Here is a 25,126-nt window from a genome sequence, read left to right as displayed (position 1 = left end):
CGCGCAGATCGATAGACTGCGGGCCCTCCACAATGACCTCTGCCACCCGGGGGTCACCAGGTTCTTCCACTTCATCAAGGCCCGCAACCTGCCTTACTCTATTGAGGAGGTCAGGACCATGACCAGGAACTGCCAAGTCTGCGCTGAGTGCAAACCGCACTTTTATAGACCAGACAGGGCCCACCTGATAAAAGCCACTCGCCCCTTCGAGCGCCTGAGCGTTGATTTTAAAGGGCCTCTCCCCTCCTCCGACCGCAATGTGTACTTCCTCAATATTATTGATGAGTACTCCCGTTTCCCGTTCTCCATCCCCTGCCCGGACATGACCAGTGCCACGGTCATTAAATGTCTGAACGACCTCTTCACCCTGTTCGGTTTCCCCAGCTATATCCATAGCGACCGGGGCTCATCGTTTATGAGCGCCGAACTCCGTCAGTACCTGCTAACTAGGGGTATTGCCACAAGCAGGACCACCAGTTACAACCCCCGGGGGAACGGACAGGTGGAAAGAGAAAATGCGACAGTTTGGAAGGCCGCCCTGCTAGCCTTAAAGTCTAGGGGCCTTCCAACCTCCCGCTGGCAGGATGTGCTCCCCGATGCGCTCCACTCTATTCGGTCACTGCTCTGCACTGCCACTAACGCCACCCCTCATGAGAAAATGTTTGTCTTCCCAAGGAAGTCCACATCGGGGACATCGCTACCGCCATGGCTGACGTCCCCAGGGCCGGTCCTACTGAGAAGGCACGTGAGGACCCATAAAACGGACCCCCTGGTCGAGAGGGTCGACCTCCTCCACGCCAACCCCCAGTATGCTTACATTGCATACCCGGACGGGCGGGAGGACACAGTCTCCATAAGAGACCTTGCACCCTCGGGGGCCGCAGTAACCCACTACTCACTACCGCCCCCCCCCCACGATCCGATATCCAGCCCCAGCAGACGGCAGGCCTGGGCCCAGCGACCCGCTCGACACCTACGAGGACGACACGCCTGTGCCACAGCCTACGCGGGACTCGACGCCGGAAGCTCCACTACCCCTGCCGTCGCCACGCCGATCACAGTGGCAGACAAGACCTCCGGAGAGACTCCAATACACTAACTTTTAATACACTTCACCCCGCCGGACTCAATTTTAAACAAGGGGTGAATGTGGTAAACCACTGTTTGTATTCCACTGTGTACATGCCTGGACATGCCTCGGCTGACTCCTCCCACAAGTCCTAGTATAAAGGTGACTGCTCCCCAGCCCCTTTGTATTCTGGACCGGTCGACCACTCGAGGCAGACCTTCATTCTTTTGTTAATAAAAGCCTTTAGTTACTCTCTTAACTCTCAGTCTTTTATGAGTAATTGATAGCGCATCAGGTGGACAGTGTTGCTGTGGAGGAAGTAAACAGACTCAGTTATGGAAACTCGGCTCAGCGCTGAACAAGACAAGGTTGTCAGCCATGGCTCAGTTGGTAGCACACTCGCCTCTAAGTCAGAAGGTTGTGGGTTCAAGTCCCACTCCAGGGACTTGAGCACAAAAATCTAGGCCGACAATCTAGCACAGTACTGAGGGAATGCTGCATTGTCGGAGGTGCTGTCTTTCAGATGAGATGTTAAGCCGAGACGTCTGCTTTCTCAGGTAGACCTAAAAGATCCTATGACACTATTTCGAAGAAGAGCAGGGGAGTTATCCCCGGTATCCTGGCCAATACAGGAAACTTTGGTTTATCCGGAGGTTGTATGTCCGGAATACTCGATCGAACGGCAAAAATCAGGAGCCGTTTTCTATAATTTTTTTAGTTCTCGTTCTTTTTTTTTTTCCCAGTCAGGCACTGCAAGGTCAGTAGCTATAGCAGCAGCTTCAGCTAGAGACGCTTGCAGCTGCAGCCGACTCTTTAGAAGCTGTTGCTAAGCAACAGTGTCTGTTGTCAGATACGGAGATGAAAACCTCCGTATGCTTCAACATTAACTTTGTATGTCCGGCAGTTTTGATAGATCGGCAACACGCCGGTCCCATCAGTGCTGGATATCACAAAGTTTCCTGTATTTATCCCTTTATCAACATATGCTGTTTGTGGGAGCTTGCTGTGCGCAAATTGGCTGCCACATTTCCTACATTCCTAGTGGCTACACTTCAAAAAGTACTTCATTGGCTGTAAAGCGCTTTGGGGCATCCAGTGGTCATGAAAGGCGCTATATAAATGCAAGTCTTTTTTTCTTTTAAAGTTGTGCAATGTTTGGTTCACGTGACAAGCAGCAGAGGCGATGGAAGGAGTCGGGGGCAAGGGTGCAGAGTTTTTGTAAGGAGCTGGAGAAGATGGTTTTAGATGTACTCAATGCAATGGTGTTTGTCCTCTCTGACCTTTCGCCATGGAGCCCTCATCCAAGATGAAGTACCCCAGTATGACCAAGGTACTCAGCCTTGCAGCATAGCTGAGAAATGAGAAAATTAATTTACTTAAGGAAACTGCCACGGTCAAACTTAGTGGAGTCAGTAATTTTAACCCGGACCAAATGAATGGGAGCCATTGAATCCTATGATTTGATATACTGGGCTGCATAAGAATTATAGTGCAGCAGGCATTTCCTTTTTAGAACCATTCATCTTAAAATTGTTGGTTTTTACAAAGTCTTCCTACCCCAAAGGCTGCAACTGCAGATGCTGATTTAGTAGGTATTGTCTGTAACATCTCATTGACAACCGCCTGGTTCATCTTACTGTTCTTACTAAGTTCCAAAAGTTCAAGTAAACAGTTAATTTCTTTTACATCATGGTTTATTCGAACACAATGGCTAACACCATGTTTTAGATATGAATTTGGTTGGCAGTCGTGTGTATCATCATCTTTCCAGGAGACCAGTTCAAAAATATGACAAACACAAGTCCCCTCCAGTCTAGCACCTTGCACAAGGTACTTCCTCTCTGCAATAGCATTTCCGCACTCAGTCAATGAGAGGTCATATCATAATATAAATATTTTTAAAAATCCATTGCACTTAAACCTGAGAGATATTTATCCAGCGAGTAAACCCAACATGGTAACACATTTCTGACTTTCAGCTGGGTCTTTTCATTGGATAAATATTGTATCTAATGGGAACTGTTAACACACTTCCTTTACATCCACCTTCAACATCAAGACCTAATGAATCGGATAACAGTCAATAAGTAGAAAAGATGGGTTAACAGCAGCTAGTGCTTAGAAGTTACGTATTTCAAAATGGTTTGGCAACCATCAGCATTTGGCCAGTAGCCTTTCACAAGTGAAAGGCATGAACCTGTACCCAGTGCGGTGAAAATTTGCTAATAAGTTAAGACTCTATATACTGTAGGAAAACAGCACAATCTTTCAATACTTCATGCACAAAAATCTTAGATTTACAATTTTTCTAAATATTTGAAAGCAATAGTAGAATTTATTTCACCAGGAAAACAGAAACTAGTTCCTTGACCTTCAATTCAGTACGGCTATAAAATAAACTTATATCACTCCATTACAAAAGCTAGAATCGCTTATAACAAAGTCAGTTTTCTGAACATCCAACAGTCTGAACAAAATTTTCAGTCACAGGGGACCAGCACACTATCATGACATGAGCTGTCTGCTTATACATTGACAAAATGGAGAACATAAAATGCACTGGGGAGAATAGACTTTGACAACTTTTAATATACCACTGACCTTCTATTTCTTCAAAATCTTTGACTGAGAAAAAAGGGCGACTGCAATTCAAATCAACACCAAAGCAAGCTCACAGGTCACCACCACAAGTGTCTCAAGGGCCAAAAATGGAAATTAATTAAATTTTGTGCATCGCCTTGTAAATGCCCGCCACTATTGTTGATCTCCACATTAATTTTTATTGCAGGCCTCCACAGTTCCCCAGACACGGCATGTGCTCTGCCCTCCCTATTGTCTGGCCAAACATTTCATATCAAATACGCATATCAATGAACTGTTCTATTTTTAAATAGTAATTACAATATCAGCAATTTTTTCTGTCATTAAACAATGAACAATCACACTCTGATGAAGGAAAGTCACTCAGAGATTAAATGTGAATAAGTCTCTCCCTGAACAGGGGGCCCCTGTTGTGGATCCATTTGACTTGTGGCCAGGTGATTTGAATAAAGATGCCCCCATGAGCATACCTGGGTGCTCACTCCAAAATCGCACAGCTTGACCTGTCCTCGCGTGTTCACCAGCATATTAGAGGGTTTGACATCTGCAAAGGGACAAAAATAGGAGACAGAAACAATCCCTTTTAAAAGCACCTCAGAATTTAATGATTCTGTAATTACAGCTATGACTCAGTAATGCAGAGGATGAAAGCAACACAAAGGCTATATAGATTAGAACGACAAGCTTTGCACCTGCTGCACACATTTACAATGCTCCTGAATAACATGTATGAGAAAAGGCTTTTCAAACAAATAAGTATTCTCATTACAACACAACCACTCAATGTTTTTTGTGCAAAGTAAAAAAAAATACCATTTAATCAGTATTGCAAGATAGTTGATACAACAGGGATGGATCTATCCTGTGCCATTTAAAAAATGTACAATTTATTAACGAAATCTTAACAAGCTCTGCTGAAGGCTCTTACCTCTGTTTTGGCAGCATCTCTCTCCTGCAAGGCATCAGCTCAGCTATTGTATAATGCAGGAGAGAGCTGTCAATTCTGGGTTAAGAACTTAAAACAGAGCTCAAGAAGTAAGTGTAACCAATGACCCTTTATAAAAATCAGTTTTATAAATAATCAACTTTAAGCAGAGTTTTTATTTTTCTGTTGATTGTTTTGAAGCTGTTGTTTGAACAATGCTGCCAATATCGTCATCAGGAACTGGCTGGGAGAGAGTTACTAAGCTCAACAGTGTGAGGCAACTGACATCAGCAGAGACACAGTCATTAACCCCGGGTGCTTCAATTTCAACTGTGCATGTTAATTTATCTCTTTCACATGGTGGGGCTGAGGGACTTCTTTAAGCCGATTCCCCTGATGATGTAACCATCACTCAGCATTTCAACAAAAATATCCAACAACAGAAACAAACAAAAGGATGTTCAAGTTAATGGTAACTCTTTGTAACTGATTATTTTTCTAAAGGATACTGTTGAGGGGAAACTCATTCTTTAGCATTGTTTCTGCTTATAATAAAATGCAAACAAGGTCAGTTTCACTACCCAGTGGTTTACTGAGAATTAATTTTAAATTACCATTTCTTTCCCCCCAACATCCCAGTAAGTAAATTGTTCGAGGCAATGCAGCATAGAGTGCTCCCGAAGTGCAACTGCATCTTACATTGAGGCTGTGTGTGTCAATTGTGTCTGTGCATACCTCTGGCTGGGACTGACAGAATAAAGAACAACACACGAGTGGGAGTGTGCAACAAACCTTCAAGTCAAGGGAGAGGGATGGGATTCTGATAACTTCATAACCTACGAGAGCAGTCCTCAGAATCCTGAAATTGTTAGATGATGCACACCGAGCAATATGCAGGACTTGATTTTACATAGAAACATAGAAGATAGGAGCAGGAGTAGGCCATTCGGCCCCTCGAGTCTGCTCCGCCATTCAATTCGATCATGGCTGATCATCCAAATTCAGTACCCTGTCCCTGCTTTCTCCCCATACCCCTTGATCCCTTTAGCCTTAAGAAATATATCCAACTCCTTCTTGAGTATATTTAAAGAATTGGCCTCTACTTCCTTCTGTAGTACAGAATTCCACAGGTTCACCACTCTCTGGGTGAAGAAATTCCTCCTCATCTCTGTCCCAAATGGCTTACCCCTTATCCTTAGACTGTGACCCCTGGTTCTGGACTCCCCGACCATCGGGAACATCCTTCCTGCATCTAGTCTGTCCAGTCCTGTCAGAATTTTATAAGTTTCAATTTTATTCGCCAGTGGTTTTGCTTCCATCTTGCCTTATTGCAGAAAGTTTCTCTGTGACTACCATCATTATGGCACAGAGATTTAACATTATGGAAAATGACATGGATTTAAAAAAAGTAGATGTGGACTCACCATATAAAACAAAACTTTACTAATTTTCTCTCTTTGAGGGCATGGGATATAAAGCCATGAATCTCGAAGAGCTGAGGGGGCATTCGGTGATTTTCTCAGACCTCCGTCAAAATCATACAATCATCTGGCGGCATGCAACAGCAGCCAAGGGATGAGTTTTCCCTCCAATTCTCCACCTTTGCTCAGTTACCTCTCTACACTAGTGCAGTTGAAATGGGAGACTTAGCATGGATATGAAACCTGTGTATCCCACTGCTGAGGTACGTTGTGTGGTGCTCCAATATGCCACCAGATTTAACTAGGTATCTTAGGAACAAGTGCCCAAGTTATAAATAATCGATTCTAATAATTTTGTTTATCTCTGCCTTTGTGTAGATTCTAATTTTAAAAAAGTGATCCTATTAAGGTGATTTCATTGGGTAGTAGTAATCTAGTCGGTGCCAACTAGTTTGGTGATTGGTTTGGTGCTTTAACTACTACTTCACTGGGTTACATGATATGAAAACTAAGGTTTACTCAGCAAAATTTGGGAATTTGTCAACAAATTCTGAAACCCAGGCACTTAAATTTTAATGACTAAATAAAGGACAACAAAACTTCACGTAGAACAGAATCACAGTAAGTAAGCTTTTGAAACCAAAAGTTAATGGTGCCTTTGAAACCATTTGATACATGTCTTTGAAACTCATGAAACAATGACAGTAATTCACCGTCACTGTTGAGGTGCCCTGTGTAACCATGTTTGACTAAACCATTCCTAGGATTACATAACCTCATATTTCAGTAGGAATTCAATCATCATTTGATGCTAACAATGTTCAGCGTTAAGTTAAATGAGTGGAAATGAAACAAGCACAATAACATACAACACAAATATCAACAAGTATGTATAAACAGAAAAAATGAGAATCTAATGCATAAGCTTTTACTGATTTCATCACCCAAAGATGACACCACTGTGGTTTTGAAAACTTGTAAATATAGCTGGCGCCAGTTGATGGAAATGTGGCTAATGCGGAGAGTTAGATCAATACTGATGGGCTTGGATTAATGGAGATGATCTGATAAATGAGGCAAGTTCATTTCCACCAAAGTGTCCCAATTAATAGGCTTCAACTATAAAACGATGGTTTGAAATAAAGCCTGCACTTAGTTGATCTCAGCCAGGGCAGTGGTAGAGTGACTACATCTCCCTGGACAACACAAAGGGGTTTGGGTAGGGTACACACTCCTGATTGCTACACCCTACTGGACATGTACCAGGTAATGACAGGATCAAGGTCATCGGTGATGTCCTTCATAGTTAGATATCCTGTTGGCATTCACTGCCTACTGGAGTGAGTGAGTCAAGAGAGGATGGCACTGGAGGGAAGGGAAGAAATCTGGAACAGAAACTTGAGCAACTGTGGCAAAATCTATGATCTAACCTTACGTATAGTTCTCTACAATATATCCAGTGCAGCTCTATTTTATATGTTGCTGACATCAGCTTCTTTTGTCACTCTGATGGTGAGTTGAAAACCCAATTTTGTACTCGTCCGTCCACCAAATAAATTATTTTGGCTGTCCTAAATATTTGAGATTCAGAGATAAAATCATCACTATTTTCTAAAAAGGCTCAACAAAGAGTATTACAGACCTCGGTGCAAAATCTTTAGGCTCCACAGGTAGGTAAGGCCTTTCACAACCTGCAAGGTTAAAAAAGAAAAAAAAATTACAAAATTATCCAACTATTCCTTAGAATCTGGAATGTTAATGATCCAAAATTGTAGATCACTGGCAGGAAATATTGGAGTCTCTCAATCAGATGATGATACAAAAAAGCAGTATTTTATACAATAAAGTCTCAGTATTTGAAACAAAAATTTGAGAAAACTTTTTTTTAATGATAGACTTCGTACCACCTGATATCCCTCAGGTCATCACCCAGAAACTGATATTCTGTATAGCTTTTCTCCAACAGTCATGGTCTGAACCCAATGAAACTACAAATGACTGAAAAGCCCAAATAGCTACAGGGAGTGAGTAGTACCATTGACTAGAATCCTTCTCAAAATAGAGTACATACATCCTGTTTATGTAGGGTTTATGCTTTCTATGTCTTGTAGTAAGACCTAGATTGCTGAAGCTGAACATTTTCTAGTACCTTCCAGAATTCGAAGTCCAAGCCTGTTGAATCCCTTCCCTAAATCTAGAGCAAGAGAATTAGGAGCTGAAAAGATTGTAAAGACTCTACAAAACCTAGCTAGTTACCACTGCAAGGAGGGCCCTTCTTCAGTCTTTGATGCTCTATGCCCAAAAATAAAATCTTAGTCTGTACTTCCAACTATAAAATAATGTATCATCTCTTGATGTGCCAACAGTTCATGCTGAACCTCCAACTTATTCATGTAGCCTACAATTAGTTACCTCTGTAGCCCTAGTATCTTTTTCCATTTGGGGAGTATATATGAAAAAAAAGCAGATATGAAGGCATAATGCCATTTAGTTTTCTCAAAAAATTGTTAAATATAATTTGCAAAAAGGCTGTTATAAGTTGCTTTTCTAGACACAGAAGGTTGAAGAAAAGGGTTTCCAGAAAAGCTGATGCTCACTCACAGCTGATGAGGTCCATTGCTGTGTCACTGTATTAATACTGTAATGCCATTCAAGATAAAAATACCAACCCTGGGTTTGTGCGCCAAAACTCAAGAGACTTATTCTCTGGAATGGTCTAAATGGCTGGTTGTATTTTGATTAATCCAGACCTTGCTGAATAAACAGGAACTGTATACAGCCAGCACAGCAAATGTTGTGACACATTCTTTGAGGGTTAACCAACGTCCAATTCATGTAGGTTAAAACAAGCTTGACCTAGCACCAGACTCTAGTGAGGTAGTGCACGACACTGCTTGGCCTTTTGTGCTATAGGTAGAGCTGAAGCATGCAGATTGCGCTTGCGTTTTACACATCTAGTCTCTGATGTTTCAGAAACAGCAATTCCTCCTAAATTGAATTTTAAATATAAATTACAAAAAGTAACAACCATCTCTTAGCCATCTTGCATTTAAAGGAACATTCCAGGAAAAGCTGACAAAAATTTGTGCAGTCAGCTTAAACCAATAACTAAATTCTTGAAGTAATTTAACTCTTTGCAATTCTTTCACTGATGGCAAATCAAGGTAAATTGTACAATACACTGTTTTATAATAAGATACACTATACAGTACCACGTTGCACACAATGTGTTATATTATGAGAAACATTTACAACTTGATAGCCCTTTTCAAATGGCCATCAAGATTATTTCTTGAATAAACCTGTGTGGAGGTGCTCCAAATAGGCACACGCCGAGGACAATTAGAGGCTGATTGCTGTTGCTCAGAAAAAAAACTGTCTCTGGGTGTTTTTCTTTCCAATGGATGGAAGGCTGGATGACGTGCCTCAATAACTTCAAGACTCGAAGTTAGCAGAATAAAACAAAGGCTTTTATTAGCAAAGAAAGGATGCCGGTGGCTGCACCTAGCTTCACCTGGCGTGCTGCTGTTCTACTGCAGGACAAGCCTGGACTTGTCTTAAGTAGGGCCAGGTATGGGCGGAGCCGACACACAAAGGGGGCGGTGCCCTATACACAATACAAGGTACAAACACCGGAGCAGGCAATACAATATATACAGTTAACTACAGAGTCTGATGAATGACATATTTCATCACACTGGAGAGCCTTGGAGAATGGGCAAGCTCAGACAAGGAAGCAGGTGGGAAGGGCAGAGGCCCGAGGCTTGTGAAGACGGCAGCAGCTAAGTACATTTTATGTTGGATTAAAATAAAACTTACCTGGAGCAGAAAATAAAAGTTCCATACATTAAAAGTTTATCTAAAGGGATCAGGGGCTCACAGAAGTTAAAAATAAAATTTACCTACAGCATCAATTAGTGGAATTGATTTTGAATATAGGGTTTGGAGGAGGTGAGCTTGAAGGAGCAGCAGCACCACCTAGTGCTGGGAGGACTGAAAGGATAAGTATAATACATTCCTTACCATTATTAAAAGTAATACACGAGTGATAAAACCAGGACACAGGAAATAAGTGCGAAAAAACAGGAAGTTCACACCAGATGCAAGATTCTAAAAGATTACTAGTCAATCTCCTGTGACATTGTACACAGGGAATCAAAACCAAGTGTAGTATAGAGATCAGCCATGATCTAACTGAAGTGAAACAGACTCGAGGGGCTGAATGGTCTACTCCTGTTCCTATGTCAGTGGGGTTAGAGGGCAAGGGTGTGCACGCATAATTCAGTTTCTATTTTAAAGTCACACATTATATCCTTAATTTTATATAATACTTCGATTTTATATTATTTATAATTGACTAGCAAAACCTATGGCAATTTGGGAGTCAGAAGATGAGTGAACCAGAAGGTGCAAAACTGAAGTGCTACAGTGCCACCACTGGAGGAGGGTGCAATTGCATAGACAGTTTCCATTATAAATGTGAACATATGATTTATAGTGGAGAAAATGTTAACATAGAAGTGTGACAAAAAGGTTTATTGGCAGGAAGTGCACAAGATTTTCAATTTCTCAGAAGCTGTATAGCATTTCCACAATGGCACAATTCATGACTACTCCATAAATGTAGAATGATTAAGAAATTATATGTAAAAGGAGGCCTACTATATTTGGTAGATTATTCAAAATACTGGCTGCAAAATAATTTTTTTTAAATAGCAATAATCTAGTATTGATGTTTGGGCTTTTTGAGTTGTATTGAATTGAAATGGTTATCTTTGGCTATTTATTACAAAAATAGCTATGTGGAACTTTCTCAACTAAAGGGTAATAAGAGTTGTAGGATATTACCAAGGAAGTCCATTGAAGCAGACAGTGTGAACTGGTTCAAGAGAGAAAGAATTGTATTTTGGAGAGAGAGGTGATTGAAGGATATAGTACAAAGATGGGTAAATTAGTTTGGTCTAAGGGGAAAGGCTTGTTGGGACTAATGGCCTTTTCTTGTTCTTAAAAATTCTTTTGTTCTTTTTAAACCCCACAATTCAAAGACACAATCCCAGGACAATTTAACGGAATAAAACAGGATACACAATTATAATTTTGTTTGGATCCACTTGGCGAAGAGGGTGCAATAGAATCTGTCAGATGTCCACAACTATTCCATGTTACTATAACGGCCACATACTAATTAGGAAGAGTGCATTGACATGGATGCCGAACCAGCATGCCTTGGAGCAACATTTTAGTATTCTATTGAACTATGTGAAGCAAGCAAATATTTAAAAACCCAATTAAATAGAATTCCGTACACTGAAATTCCACATAGGTATCAGAGTAGAAAAGGTCTACTGCAACTCTAATATTACACCCATTTTTCCAATTAATAAAAATAAAAACTTTTAAAGGCATTCATCTTAGTTCCTGAAAAAAGATGTGCACATGGCTGAGGCTGCCATGGCATTCAAAAGGTAGGTGCCATTTTGGGTGATATGCCTCATGGTTATTGTGGTCTCCTGGAACTCCTTTTGATTGCCTTGGGGGTCGGAGAAGAATTTCCCCAAATTCTTTTTTCCCCCTGAATTGTTTTTTTTTTAATCTGTTTTTTTTTGCCTCTCTCAGGAGATTAGAAGAATGAGAGGTGATCTTATGGGGGAATGACAGGGTAGATGCTAAGAGGTTGTTTCCCCAGCTGGCGTGTCTAGAACTAGGGGGCATAGTTTCAGGATAAGGAGTCGGCCATTTAAGACTGAGATGAGGAGGAATTTCTTCACTCAGAGGGTTGTGAATCTTTGGAATTCAAAGGGCTGTGGATGCTGAGTCGTTGAGTATAGATAGCTTTTTGGACTCTAGGGGAATCAAGAGATATGGGGATCGGGCGGGAAAGTGGAGTTGAGGTGGAAGATCAGCCATGATCTTATTGAATGGCGGAGCAGGCTCGAGGGACCGTGTGGCGCAGCAGGCTCGAAGGGCCGTACGGCCTACTCCTGCTCCTAATTCTTATGTTCTTATGACATGGCTACTGGTGGTGGGAGTATTAGGGCTAATGATGTCTAATTGCAACATGGCTGTACGGGACAGGCCTGATGGACCAGCTGGTCTGTTCCTGTCTGTTGCTTTTGTGTGTTCATATCACAGAAACCCCACAGTGCAGATAGAGGCCATTTCGGCCCATCGAGCCTGCACCGACACATATCCCACCCGATCCCCATAACCCCGACACCAACACATATCCCACTCTATCCCCGTAACCCCACGTATTTAATCCCCCTAACACTAGGTCAATTTATCATAGCCAATCAACCTAACATCACCTTGATATTAAATAACTTTGTGTTTGTATGAAGTCAATTTCTGCGTTCCTATGTGATGCATTGTGGCAAACGGGGAAGATTGAGAGTACTGTGGTAAAATGCAGCAAAAAACATTTTTTGCTGCAATGTAAATCTAACAGAAATTTGCCCAATGTTGTATTGACATTTATTAATGAGTTCCTGAAGCACAACACAGTGCTCAGTACAGTGATGGAAGTACATTTTTAAGAAACAATTTGTACTATTTTCTGGTGCTCCAGGCTGTGTAAAATAAACAGAGAGAGAGCAAGTAAATGGAAATTGTGAAATTAAGATCAAAGGTACACACGTATTAAACCTTGCCAAAACCTCCTACGGTCTAAAACTAAAGTTCTCTCTGGATTAACATATACTGAACCTGTGAGCCTGGGAACAATGGAAACATTTTTAATATTTCATCATGGAGGAGTTCGTAAAATCTCGGTGACAAGGACCAAGACTCCCTCCCTTCCTTTTAGTTCCCCAGTTGCTATAGCTAAATTCTAGTCACTTTCATTTCCAACCTCCTCCTCCTCCTTTCAGAATCAAATACCTGCAATGCTTGAATCAAGTCATTTGTTGCGACAGGTGATTTATTGTTCAAATGTGCTCAGAAACTAGTATTTCCACCATCTCCAAGACGTTGTCATACATAGGATTCTATAGACTATACAGCAAGAAACAGGCCACTTGGGCCAACTCGTCTGTATTGGTGTTTATACTCCACATGAATCTCCTCCCATTCCACCTGCCTCATCTCAGCCTTTCAGCGTATCTTTCTATTCCTTTTTCTCTCATGTACTCGTCTAGTTTCCTTTTGAAAGCATCTATGTTATTTGCCTCAATCACTTCCTGTGGTAGTGAGTTCCACATTCTAACAACTCGGAGTAAAGAAATTTCTCCTTATTTTCCTACTGGATTTATTAGTAACTACATTTTATTTGTTACACCTAGTTTTGGATTCGCCCAGAAGCGAAATCATTCGCTCCACATCTACCCTGTCCAAGCCATTCATAATTTTGAAGACCTCTATCAGGTCTTCTCTTTTCTAAAGAAAAAAGCCCCAGGTTTTTGTTCCAGCACCCTTTTTGTATATAGGAACAACATTAGCTGTCGGCCAGTCCTCGGGCACTATCCCCTCTCCTATAGAACTTTTATATATAAAAACTAGCGCCTCTGCTAGCTCCTCCTTAGTTTCCCTGCATATGCGTAGGTGCATACCATCCGGGCCTGGGGTTTTATCTTCTTTTAGTTTTGCTAGTATGCCAATTCTTTTCTCCCTTTCTATCCCAACTGTATGAATATTCTTTTTAAGCTAATCCTCTAGCGAAGTGTCTATTTTGTTATCTTCTTTCATAAAAACTGAGGCGAAGTAGTTATTCAATACTTCTGCCGTTACCTGTGAGTTTATCTTGTTCATCCTTTAGTGGCCATATCCCTACTTTTGTTATTTATGTGTCCATAGAACACTTTATTATTTATTTTATATTCCTTGATAATTCAATTTTGTAATTTCTCTTTCCCGTCCTGATTTTTTTTTTAAACTTCTCCCCTAAGTTCCTTGTATCCCCTTTTGTCCTCCTCTCCTTTAGTATCAAAGTACTTCTATATATCTAAATGTCTTTTTCTTTAGATTCAAATTTCCCTTTAGTTTTTTATTCATCCACGGTGCACCATAATTAGCTTGCTTGTTTTTGGCTTTTAATGGAATACATTCAGCTTGAACTCTATTGATTAACCGGTTAAAGATTTCCCACTGTTTTTCTGTCTCTTTGTTTTTCAAGATTTTATCCCAGTTTACCTTCTTTCATTCCACCCTCATTTCCTCATAATTTGCTCTTTTCCAATCTACGACCATAGTCTTTGTCCTACTTATGTCACTCTGCAAATTAATCTCGAACCTTACCATGTTGTGATCACTACGACTAAGATGCTCTCCTACTCTTACTTCTCCTATCTATTCTGGCTCATTACCCATTACAAGATCCAGCAGTGATTCTTTTCTTGTTGAACTTCTTGCATGTTTTAAAGTAACTTATTAACCTTCCTACTCTCTTGCCGCCATCCAAGTTCTTTACCGCCGAGCCAAGTACCATAAAAGTTTTCGCACCAAGATATCTTCACTGCATTCCTCCCTCAGCCTCTGCAACGAGAGACTTGTCATCTTCAGTGATTTCAACCTCCACCTCAATTCATCATGCTCCCTCTCCTGAGTTCACTGCCCTCCTATCCTCCCTCAATCTCTCCTTCCATATAAATGCCCCAACCCATATTCATGGCCACCCTCTTGACCTTGCCAGCTCACGTGTCCTCTCTACTGCCATCGTGTCAATAACGGATAAGGCCATCACTGATCACTTCCTTGTATTGCTCTCCATCCACATCCCCCTTCCCTCTTCCAACCCTACTTCCTTCTGTGTCCGCCCCGGAAAAAACTCTCGCCCAATTCACTTACAGCTGCACTTTCCAAATCCCAACTGTCTAGCCTTTGGCTCTCTATTCACCACGTCTTTTCTGCAGCTACTGATCTGCTCAACAACACCCTTTGATGGTCCCCATTAAAACCATTACTATCTCTCACCCTGGCAGCTTCCCCTGCTACGGCCTTCATCTCTGCTCTCCTAAGTCCAAGGGATGCAGACTTGAATGGATATGACGGAAAACTGGTTTAGTCATTCACCGCCAGATCTGGCTGGACCACATAAAGCACTAGCGGGTCCTGCTCTCGTCTGCCAAAATTGCTCACTATTTCAGGATCATCCTGGAATGCAAAGATAATCCCCGACTTCTTTTTTCTACTGCAAACCGTTTTCTTAAATCCCTCTCCCATCTTCTCCACTCTCACCTCCAACAAGTGCGAGGAGCTCCTGGACTTCTTTGTCTCTAAGACTGAGACCATCCGATCAGATGCCTCTGTTGCTTCCCTCCCTTCTTGTAGCCCACCAGGCCAAACTTCCTCTTAGGTTCCCCCATTCTGCCCTAGCCATGAACTTGCATCTTTCTCCAGTTTCTCTCCTATCTCCTCTCATGCCCTCTCCGAGCTCATCTTGTCCATGAGACCCACCTCCTGATCCCTCGACCCTATTCCCACTAAACTGCTGACCACCCAACTTCTCTTCCTGGCTCCCATGTTAGCTGATATTGTTAACGGTTCTCTCTCCTCAGGTACTGTTTCCCTCTCCTTCAAATCTGCCGTCATCACCTCTTCCTCAAAAAGCCTTGACCCCTCCGTCCTTACAAACGACCGCCTCATCTCCAACCTCCCTATCCTCTCCAAAGTCCTTGAATGTGCTCCATGTTTGAACCCCTCCAATCAGATTTCCACCCGTCACAGTACCGAAACGGCTCTCATCAAAGTCACAAATGATATCCTATATGACTATGACAAAGGTAAACTATCCCTCATCGTCCTGTCGACAGCCTTTGACATGGTTGACCACACCATCCTCCTCCAACACCTCTCCACTTTCGTCCAGCTGGGTGGGACTGCACTCACCTGGTTCCATTCTTATCTATCCAGTCGTAGCCAGAGAATCACCTGCAATGGCTTCTCTTCCAGCTCCCGCACCGTTACATCTGGTATCCCCCAAGGATCTATCGTTGGCCCCCTCCTATTTCTCATCTACATGCTACCCCTTGGTGACATCATCTGAAAACACACTGTCAGTTTCCACATGTACGCCGAATACATCCAGCTCTACCTCACCACCACCTCACTCAACCCCTCCACTGTCTCTAAATTATCATACTGCTTGTCTGACATCCAGCCCTGGATGAGCAGAAATTTCCTCCAACTGAATATTGGGAAGTCCCCGCCACCAACTCCATCCCTCTCCCTGGCAAATGTCTGAGGCTGAACCAAACTGTTCGCAAACTTCCTGTCATACTTGACCCAGAGATGAACTTCCGACCAGATATCCGCGCCATCAATAAGGCCGCCTATTTCCACCTCCGTAACATCACCAGACTCCGCCCCTGCCTCAGCTCATCTGCTGCTGAAACCCTCATCCATGCCTTTGTTACCTCTAGATTTGACTATTCCAACGCACTCCTGGCTGGCCTCCCATGTTCTACCCTCCGTAAACTTGGAGTCAAGCAAAACTCCAAGTCCCGTTCACCCATCATCCCTGTGCTCGGTGAACTACATTGCACCCGGTTAAGCAACGCCTCGATTTTTAAATTCTCATCTTTGTTTTCAAATCCTTCCATGGCCTCACTCCTCCCTATCTCTGTAATCTCCTCCAGCCCTACAACCCTCCGAGAGATCTGCGCTCCTCCAATTCTGGCCTCTTGAGCATCCCCGATTTTAATCGCTCCACCATTGGCGGCTGTACCTTCAGCTGCCAAGGCTTTAAGCTCTGGAATTCCCCATCTAAACCGCTTTGCCGCCTTACCTCTCTTTCCTCCTTTCAGATGCTCTTTAAAACCCATCATCTGCCCTAATATCTCCTTATGTGGCTCGGTGTCAAATTTTGCTCGTTAACGCTCCTGGGAAGCGCCTTGGAACGTTTTACTACGTTAAAGGTGCTATAAATAAAAGTTGTTATTGTTGTTGTTCTTGTACTTGGGCAGCAAATCATGCTACATGTGGTAAGAGTAGAAATTTGAAAAATTTGTCTTGGGATGTCATGCTGGGCTGTATCATTAACTCTAAAAAATAATCAGTGCGGCACCAAACACAACATTTGTTTCAGGAGTGTCTACAGAGCTTGCAAGAAAATGCCGCTCCCAAACTTGACAGATTTTATTTTAAATATGGAAGTTTAAAATTTATAGTTTGATATATGAAAATAAAATCAGCACTTACTATCATATATAGCATTTTTAGTTGAGAACCCATTCTTCAATTTCAAAAAGAAGTTATAGTGGTAAAACATTCCTGTTAATATAATTGGCACTGAAAGGACAAATAACTAAAAATGGTCAGCAGAAATTCTCTTGTACTCTCAGAAGTCACATACATTTTGTTTGCACATAATTTGTTTGTGCACAATTTATTCAAAAACTGTGCCACTTACATATTTCACAAAACTTGTTTTGTTTGGCTATTTCAAAAGAGGTCAATGATGGTTAAAAGATCAATTGTGGTATACAATATTGTAATTACTACAAATGAACAGTGGGATGGAGGGGGAGCACATGGAATGAAATAGAACAAAGTATACAGTTTTGTCCTGTGAAAGCTCTTTTGCAAAAACCTTCCAATCACCTTGGTACTTTATGGCTCGCAGCTCTGCAGCATAAACACAGAGTGAGCACTGCAAAACTGTCCAAAGCTGCAGCTTTGTCAAAAAAGAATATGAAAACAAGAGTAGCATCTTAAAAAACAAAAAGGTTAGCCTAAAAATACTTAATTGTGTATGTGCTGAGTTAGTAATTGGGATTCATTGAGAGAAAAACACAGAGAAAAACACCGAAGCTGCACTGATGCTAGAACTTTTGTTTGCCCACTCTACAATCAATATGTGTATTTAAATACTTTCATTTTGGCTGTGCAAATATAAGATCTCATAAAATTATACATTAAATTACTGCAGTAACAAGCAAATCATGACCAATTTACTGACAAAAGCCAATATTCAAAGGGAAGCTCCATCGCCCTGGGCAGTTTCCAAAGATAATTACAGGACTTTGTGAAAATGAAGGTCTGTGAATTAGAATGAACTGAGACTAATAGCTGTCGATGTTTGATCACTTGGATTTAAATTAATTGTCACTACAAGGGATAATGAATGTCAGAATAAGACCGCCAACGTGGAAAAAATACAACCTATAATTAAGTGCTCTAAATTGCAGGGTTTTTCCCCATCCTATGAATGATCACATCTATTCTTGTTAAAGAAGAATAAAACAAAAAAAAGGTTCCTAAATGAAGGAAAAGTCATCAACAGGGTACCAAAACTTTTCAAATTTCATTTTTCTTAAACCAATTGATTCTGAAAAAATATTTTCACTATCTGGACTATCGAAAAAAAGTCTCAAAGTTGTCCTTTTAAATATACCACAATTTTTCTTTTTTTTTTTTTAAACGTAGAAAACATTCATGAAAGACATACTCTGGTGCAGCACAAGTAATTTGGTTAAAACATTTTTGTTAACGATTTTAGAGGAGACAACACAACCCACGTAATTACCCTTCTAATTTAAGAATTTTATCCCTGAGCAAGACTTTGGTGGTCTTGACTGGAGGTCATTGTTAGAACTATTAGTCTGAGACGCTCATCTATATTAGTTTTCAAATGTAGTATCCCTTTTCAATGGTCTACCCAGCTGGGCTTTAGATCAGTTTCATGATGGTAAATGCAACCATCCAGCAATCAAAGGTGTGATCAGAATATGCTGAGATGCAAGATGAAGAGTAAGAAAATACTGCGATAAAATTTCAATAATGAGGGAAAGTAAAAGAATCTGAATTCAGAATCATTTGAAGTGCATTTCTTCAAGATAAAGAAGATTCGAGGACGAGAGCAAAAGATATTGTGAGAAACTGTAATCAGGACATTATTCGCTATTAGGTCACTAACATTCTTGATTTTAATGGCATTTGCTTATTGCTTTGATCATGAATACGGTACTAAAAATTCAAATGTAACTCTGCCAATCTACTACCATTCTCAACTGTATCAGCAGGAGCGAGACCTCCCTAAGGCCGAGGTCAGATGGTGGATTAGATTTTATATTGGCTGCAATCAACACAGTGCCTCAATTCCAATGCACATCAAAGTCATAGTTATACTGGCATGACTCCTCGAACCATGACATTTCAATGGCTAAGTACTGGCAGGACTCAGTAATACAACCAGCACATCCTAGATGCTTCATATTTCTTCAGGCATTGGAGAACAAGCATTACCACAGCTGTCCACCCACACACACATAAGCAGTATATGAAGTCATGAGGTAGCGGAGGAGCTCCAAGATTCAGAGCAAGGAAGGAAGATAATGTATTAAAAGTCTTGCGTACAGCGCATACTTCCTGTAAATGTCACACTTACTTCCTGTTACATTTTAGCTGTCACACTTCAGCATATTCTGATCAATTGTTGGCAATACCGTGGGGATCTATATACATGGTGAGTTGGAAGATATGCTGTTAAAGAGCAATGGGGTGTTATAAACAAAATGTGTTCAAGAAAATGTTACAGGACATAAGCATGACATTTACATGTGCTATACATTAGACTCTTAATGCATCACCAGTGAATCTTCTGTGGTCTTGCTCAGTTAATTGGAAGAAATGGTATGTTTTTTAGCTGTTTTTGTTGCAACAGATTAAAATAGCAGGCAGACTTGGATGACTTGCACCACAATGCCGTTAGATGTGAGAGGACTGAATTGCAGGTGGCAGTGTTACCCAGTTAATATAATAGAAGCAGGCTATACTGTTACACTTTAGGCCTTCTCAACGTTATAAAAGAATTAGTAAATCGTAACAACAGGAAATAGACATCTCAAGAATGTTTATATCATAGAATCATGGAATGATACAGCACAGAAGGAGCCCTAGTAAAACTGAAGTCAATGGGAATCGGGGGGGAAACTCTCCACTGGCTGGAGTCATACCTAGCACAAAGAAAGATGGTTGTGGTGGCTGACGGTCAACCATCACAGCCCCAGGACATCACTACAGGAGTTCCTCAGGGCAGTGTCCTAGGCCCAACCATCTTCAGCTGCTTCATCAATGACCTTCCCTCCAACATAAGGTCAGAAATGGGGATGTTCACCGATGACTGCACAGTGTTCAGTGCCATTCACAACTCCTCAGATAATGAAGCAGTCCATGCCCACATGCAACAAGACCTGGATGACATTCAGGCTTGGGCTGATAAGTGGCAGGTAACATTTGTGCCACACAAGTGCCAGGCAATGACTATCTCCAACAAGCGAGAGTCTAACCACCACCCCTTGACATTCAACAGCATTAGCATCGCCGAATCCCCCACCATCAACATCCTGGGGGTCGCCATTGACCAGAAACTTAACTGGACCAGCCACATAAATACTGTGGCAACAAGAGCAGGTCAGAGGCTGGGTATTCTGCGGCAAGTGACTCATCTCCTGACTCCCAAAGCCTTTCTACCATCTACAAGGCACAAGGAGTGTGATGGAATACGCTCCACTTGCCTGGATGAGTGCAGTTCCAACAATACTCAAGAAGCTCGACACCATCCAAGACGAAGCAGCCCGCTTGATTGGCACCCCATCCACCACCTTAAACATTCACTCCCTCCACCACCAGCACCTCCCAAACCCTTCCACCTAGAAGGACAAGGGCAGCAGACGTATGGGAACACCATCACCTCCAAGTTCCCCTCCAAGTCACACACCATCCTGACTTAGAAGTATATTGGCAATCCTTCACCGTCACTGGGTCAAAATCCTGGAACTCCCTCCTTAACAGCATTGTGGGAGTACCTTCACCTCACGGACTGCAGCAGTTCAAGGCAGCGGCTCACCACCACCTTCTCAAGGGCAATTAGGGATGGGCAATAAATGCTGGCCTCGACAGCGACGCCCAGATCCCATAAACAAATTTTTAAAATAGGCGGCTATTCGGCCCATCGTGCCTGTGCCGGCTCTTTGAAAGATCAATCCAATTAGTCCCACTCCCCTGTTCTTTCCCTATAGCTCTGCAAATTTTTCCCCTTCAAGTATTTATCCAATTCCCTTTTAAAAGTTATTGTTGAGGCTGCTTCCACCACCCTTTCAGGCAGTCCAGTCCCGATCATAACAACTCATTGCGTAATTTTGTTTTTCTCATATCACCTCTGGTTCTTTTGCCAACTACCTTAAAATGTGTCCTCTGGTTACAGACCCATCTACCACTTAAAACAGTTTCTCCTTACTTACTCTATCAAAACCCTTCATGATTTTGAACTCTACTATCAAATCTCCCCATAACTTTCTTTGCTCTAAGGAGAACAATCCCAGCTTCTCTAGTATCTCCACGTAACTGAATTCCCACATCCCTGGTATCATTCTAGTAAATTTCCTGTGCAACCTCTCGAAGGCCTTGACATCATTCCTAAAGTGCGGTGCCCAGAATTGGCCACAATACTCCAGCTGGGGCCTAACCAGTGTTTTATAAAGGCTTTGCATAACTTCCTTTCTTTTGTACTCTATGCCTACATTTATAAAGCCAAGGATCCGTATATGGATTAGCAAACTGCCTGCATTTATCGAAATAGTGATTCAAATACTGCTGGATTGAAATCAGGTTTCGCAATATTGATAATGAATGCATTAACATGTTCATATGTAATTCCTTTGTCCACTATTTTGACCTGAAATGGGTAAATATCTTCATTAATAATAGAAAGCAGGGAAATTTCATGATAATATGTTTGCTCCCAATATCACACATCCCAATTTCAACCCCATATTTCTTAGTTAATAGGTTATGTTTATGCAGGAAACTTTCGTTTAACCGGCACCTAAATATCCGGAATTGTCTAATAACCGGCACAATTCTCACTCCGAAAACTACAGTATACAGTCGTTTATAAGTTTTGTTTTACTGTTAAGTAATTAAAGAGTTATGGATTACCATCAACTGGCATTACTGCACTTAATCAAGCATCTTCCACCATCCATTTAACACAACATTCTGTAGGTGAGTACCCAATTATACTGCACATTTCCTGATTTTTTTATTTTTGTTTGTTAAAAATAGCCTCGGTAGATATACCTCTCCGTTATCCGGAATTTTTTATCAACCGGCACCATCCCGGTCCCGTCGGTGCCGGATACCAAAGAGTTTCCTGTACTGGACTGTATTGCCTGCGCAATACCTGCTCCAGTTAAGTGCAGGGAAGGATTTTACAGAATATTCCTTTCTTGGCACTTTGAACTGTGATTATACACCTCCAGCATGAAATTAAATGTTAGGTTGAATCCACGATACAGCAAAGCATCACCACTTTGCAGAAACAAGCCTGACCGGCCAAGTGGCATTTCTGGCTTTACTGAGCTAATTCCACATTGCCAGCAGAGAGAAGTGCTGGAAGGGAGTACAGGTTGGAGAATCAGGGTTACAGCATTGTACCCCTATCTCCAACACTCGTTCCTTTTGTGTTTTCCCACTGGGAACTCTAGATTGCTGAATTAGGCCTTATTTTCCTATCCACATGGCACCAAACAAGAGTTTTTCCCCTCGATTAAGTCTACTTTTTAATGCAAAACAGAGCTATCCGAATCATGACGATCTTCTTGAGGATTGAGTGTTAACAGACTCTAAGAACCGATCCATACCTTGATCTTGCAATTTTTATAAAGTTTGCTGAAGTGTTCAAATTACAGCACAGCTTTTGGACATTATTAAAAACCTGCTTGAAGGTGCAATTTATGCACCTGATTTTGTGATACATTAAATGCCATAAATAGTATGAGGATTAAATCTTAACCAGCCCACGAGGAGAGATGTTTGGAACCCATGCCCATATTACTACTGGAACACACAGCCTGCTATGTATTACACATTTGGAGAAGCAGGATAAAAAGAAGAAAGACTTGCATTTATATAGCACCTTGCAAGGGCATCCCAAAGTGCTTTACAGCCAATGAAGTACTTTTGAAGTGTAGTCACTGTTGTAATGTAGGAAACGTGGCAGCCAATTTGCACACAGCAAGCTCCCACAAACAGCAACGTGATAATGACCAGATAATCTGTTTCAGCCCTGTTGGTTGAGGGATGAATATTGGCCAGGAAAACAAAGAGAATACTGGGTAAGGTTGGCTTTTACTTAATTTTCCCTCCATGCCACATCTGCTCTCTGGCTAATGGGAAAGGTCTTTATGAATGCTACTCCACAGCTGGCCAGAACAAAGCGTGCCTGAGTGACCTAAGATGACTGGGCCTCCGACTGTGTCTTCCACCTGCTCAGCACTTCCCCATGGCAGCACGGTTGGGAGATTGGGAACTTGCAGAGTGGTAAATCACAAGCACAAATGTACGTCCTAACACTCTGATGTAGAACCCCTTGAGAGCATTTCACCTTGTAAAGCCAACCAATGAAAGATTATACTATCTATTTAGGCTTCGATAATCAGTCGCTCTTACACCCGCTGTTATGTTTCTTTCAGCAAACGAAGAGTTCAGATGTAGTCATAAAAGGTTTTAAAAACAAACTCCATTAGGATGTCCCCAATCAGCCCAAAAATTATAGAAGTGTTACATCTAATTACTTTTACAAGACCTACCTGTAATCTTTAGCCAGCTAACCGTGTCTACAATTCCAAACATCCCCCAGGCCGTGATAATATGCAAATTGCAATTTGTGTCTGTCACCTAAGATTCTTCAGTGTGTGTGTGTGTGTGTGTGTGTGTGTGTATATATATTATTATATACATCTATGATTAAGCTATTTTGCATTATACACATACACAAAATAGCTTAATGATTTCTGGTATCATGATTTTTTTCTGAATATATTCTATGCAAAATACAATTAATGCATATTTTCTGAAGTGTTCAATGCATATGATGTTGAGATTTAAATTTTAAAAATATTTAAACTTACTGCAACAGAGATTCTCCCTAGTACGTGCTCAGGGATTTTTCTATATACATCCAAAGAGCCTCCTAAAGAAAATTACAATAGAGGAGAAAAACATGAATATATATTAAATTAAATGAAGATTATTACAATCATTAACTATAAACTCTAAAATAAATTACTTTTGCGCTCTTATGACTGAATGATATACTGGAGGACCCGATCTGGGTCAAGGTCAAGCGCAACATCCAATTACTTAAGGCAGTTATAATAGTCATTTTAAGAACACTACAAATGCAGCGTTGAAGAGACTATAGTAATTAAGTTTTAAACTCCAAATTACATCCAGCAAATTGACATTCACAAAAGTGAACAGAAGCTTATGAAACATTTGTTTTATTTACTTATCCTTTCAAATTGCAATGAAAAAATAGATTACTATACCATCATGCTTTGAATAAAGGCACACCCAACATATCATGGGTGTGCTGCCAATCAACTTGGTGGTAATGGGCAACATGAAAAATCGCACCATTAAAATTATGTTTGGCCAGGCAGGGCATTTTCAGCAATGGAGGAATAAGCACGAGATAAGTGACCCATTAGGGACACAATTCCTCTATATTTGGTGGGAAAATACTTCTGTTCATACTCTAAATACTTAATTCACTCAATGAAGGGACTGAAAGGCTGGAAGTTCAAACAACAAAGTGCATTATCAAACCAACTATCCTAGTTGGAAAGTAATAAATCATCAGTCCAGAGGATGTGGAGGATATCCCAACTCAAATTAAAGCTGCTTTCATATTAGTCTTTAGTTACCGGCTCCTGTAGCACGGGGCTTGCTGTAAGATAATCGCAACAGAATTTTTTTTTCCTAAGACTTACAGCCTGCAAGACTTGCATTTTGTTACTGGGTCTTCACGATTGCCACCGGTCTTCCTGGGGCCAGTAAACATGCTATTCTGGCAATAGTAGCATCTTTTGAAGGTGATATCATGCTCAACATCATATCACTACTTCACGTATGTGTCATTACATGTGGAAATATACCCAGAGTATGGGTCAGCACCTGCGGATCTATACCCCTGTCACTGTCCATGGAACCGTACCACCAGCAAGGCCAGCACTTGTGGAATCACACCCCTAGATTGGGTCAGCGCCTGTGGAACCACAGCCCCAGCACGGGTCACTGCCTGTAGAACCACAGCCCCAGCATAGGTCACTGCCTGTGGAACCACAGCCCCAGCACGAGTCAGTGCCTGTAGAACCACAGCCCCAGCACGGG

General features: G+C 41.5%; 1 protein-coding gene across 21 annotated transcripts in view; it reads right to left on the bottom strand.

Moving 5' to 3' along the window:
• The window catches only part of map2k5 (mitogen-activated protein kinase kinase 5), a 284,907-nt gene that overhangs the window by 115,299 nt on the left and 144,482 nt on the right, over nucleotides 1-25,126 (bottom strand). For all 21 annotated transcript variants that reach the window (XR_015073772.1, XM_085968445.1, XM_085968462.1 and 18 more), the window contains 3 exons: nucleotides 23,863-23,924; nucleotides 7,659-7,707; nucleotides 4,141-4,214 (listed from right to left, as the gene is read on the bottom strand). Coding sequence is in view for 20 of the 21 variants with exons in the window: in XM_085968445.1 (XP_085824571.1) it covers nucleotides 4,141-4,214; nucleotides 7,659-7,707; nucleotides 23,863-23,924 (185 nt within the window). In the remaining variant the exon portion in view is untranslated. The remainder of the gene's footprint in view (nucleotides 1-4,140; nucleotides 4,215-7,658; nucleotides 7,708-23,862; nucleotides 23,925-25,126) is intronic.

Source organism: Somniosus microcephalus, chromosome 27, assembly GCF_052327205.1.
Source record: "Somniosus microcephalus isolate GS21.2 chromosome 27, FLI_Smic_1.0, whole genome shotgun sequence".
Classification (NCBI taxonomy): domain Eukaryota; kingdom Metazoa; phylum Chordata; class Chondrichthyes; order Squaliformes; family Somniosidae; genus Somniosus; species Somniosus microcephalus.
This window is presented reverse-complemented; position numbering and strand designations above follow the sequence as displayed.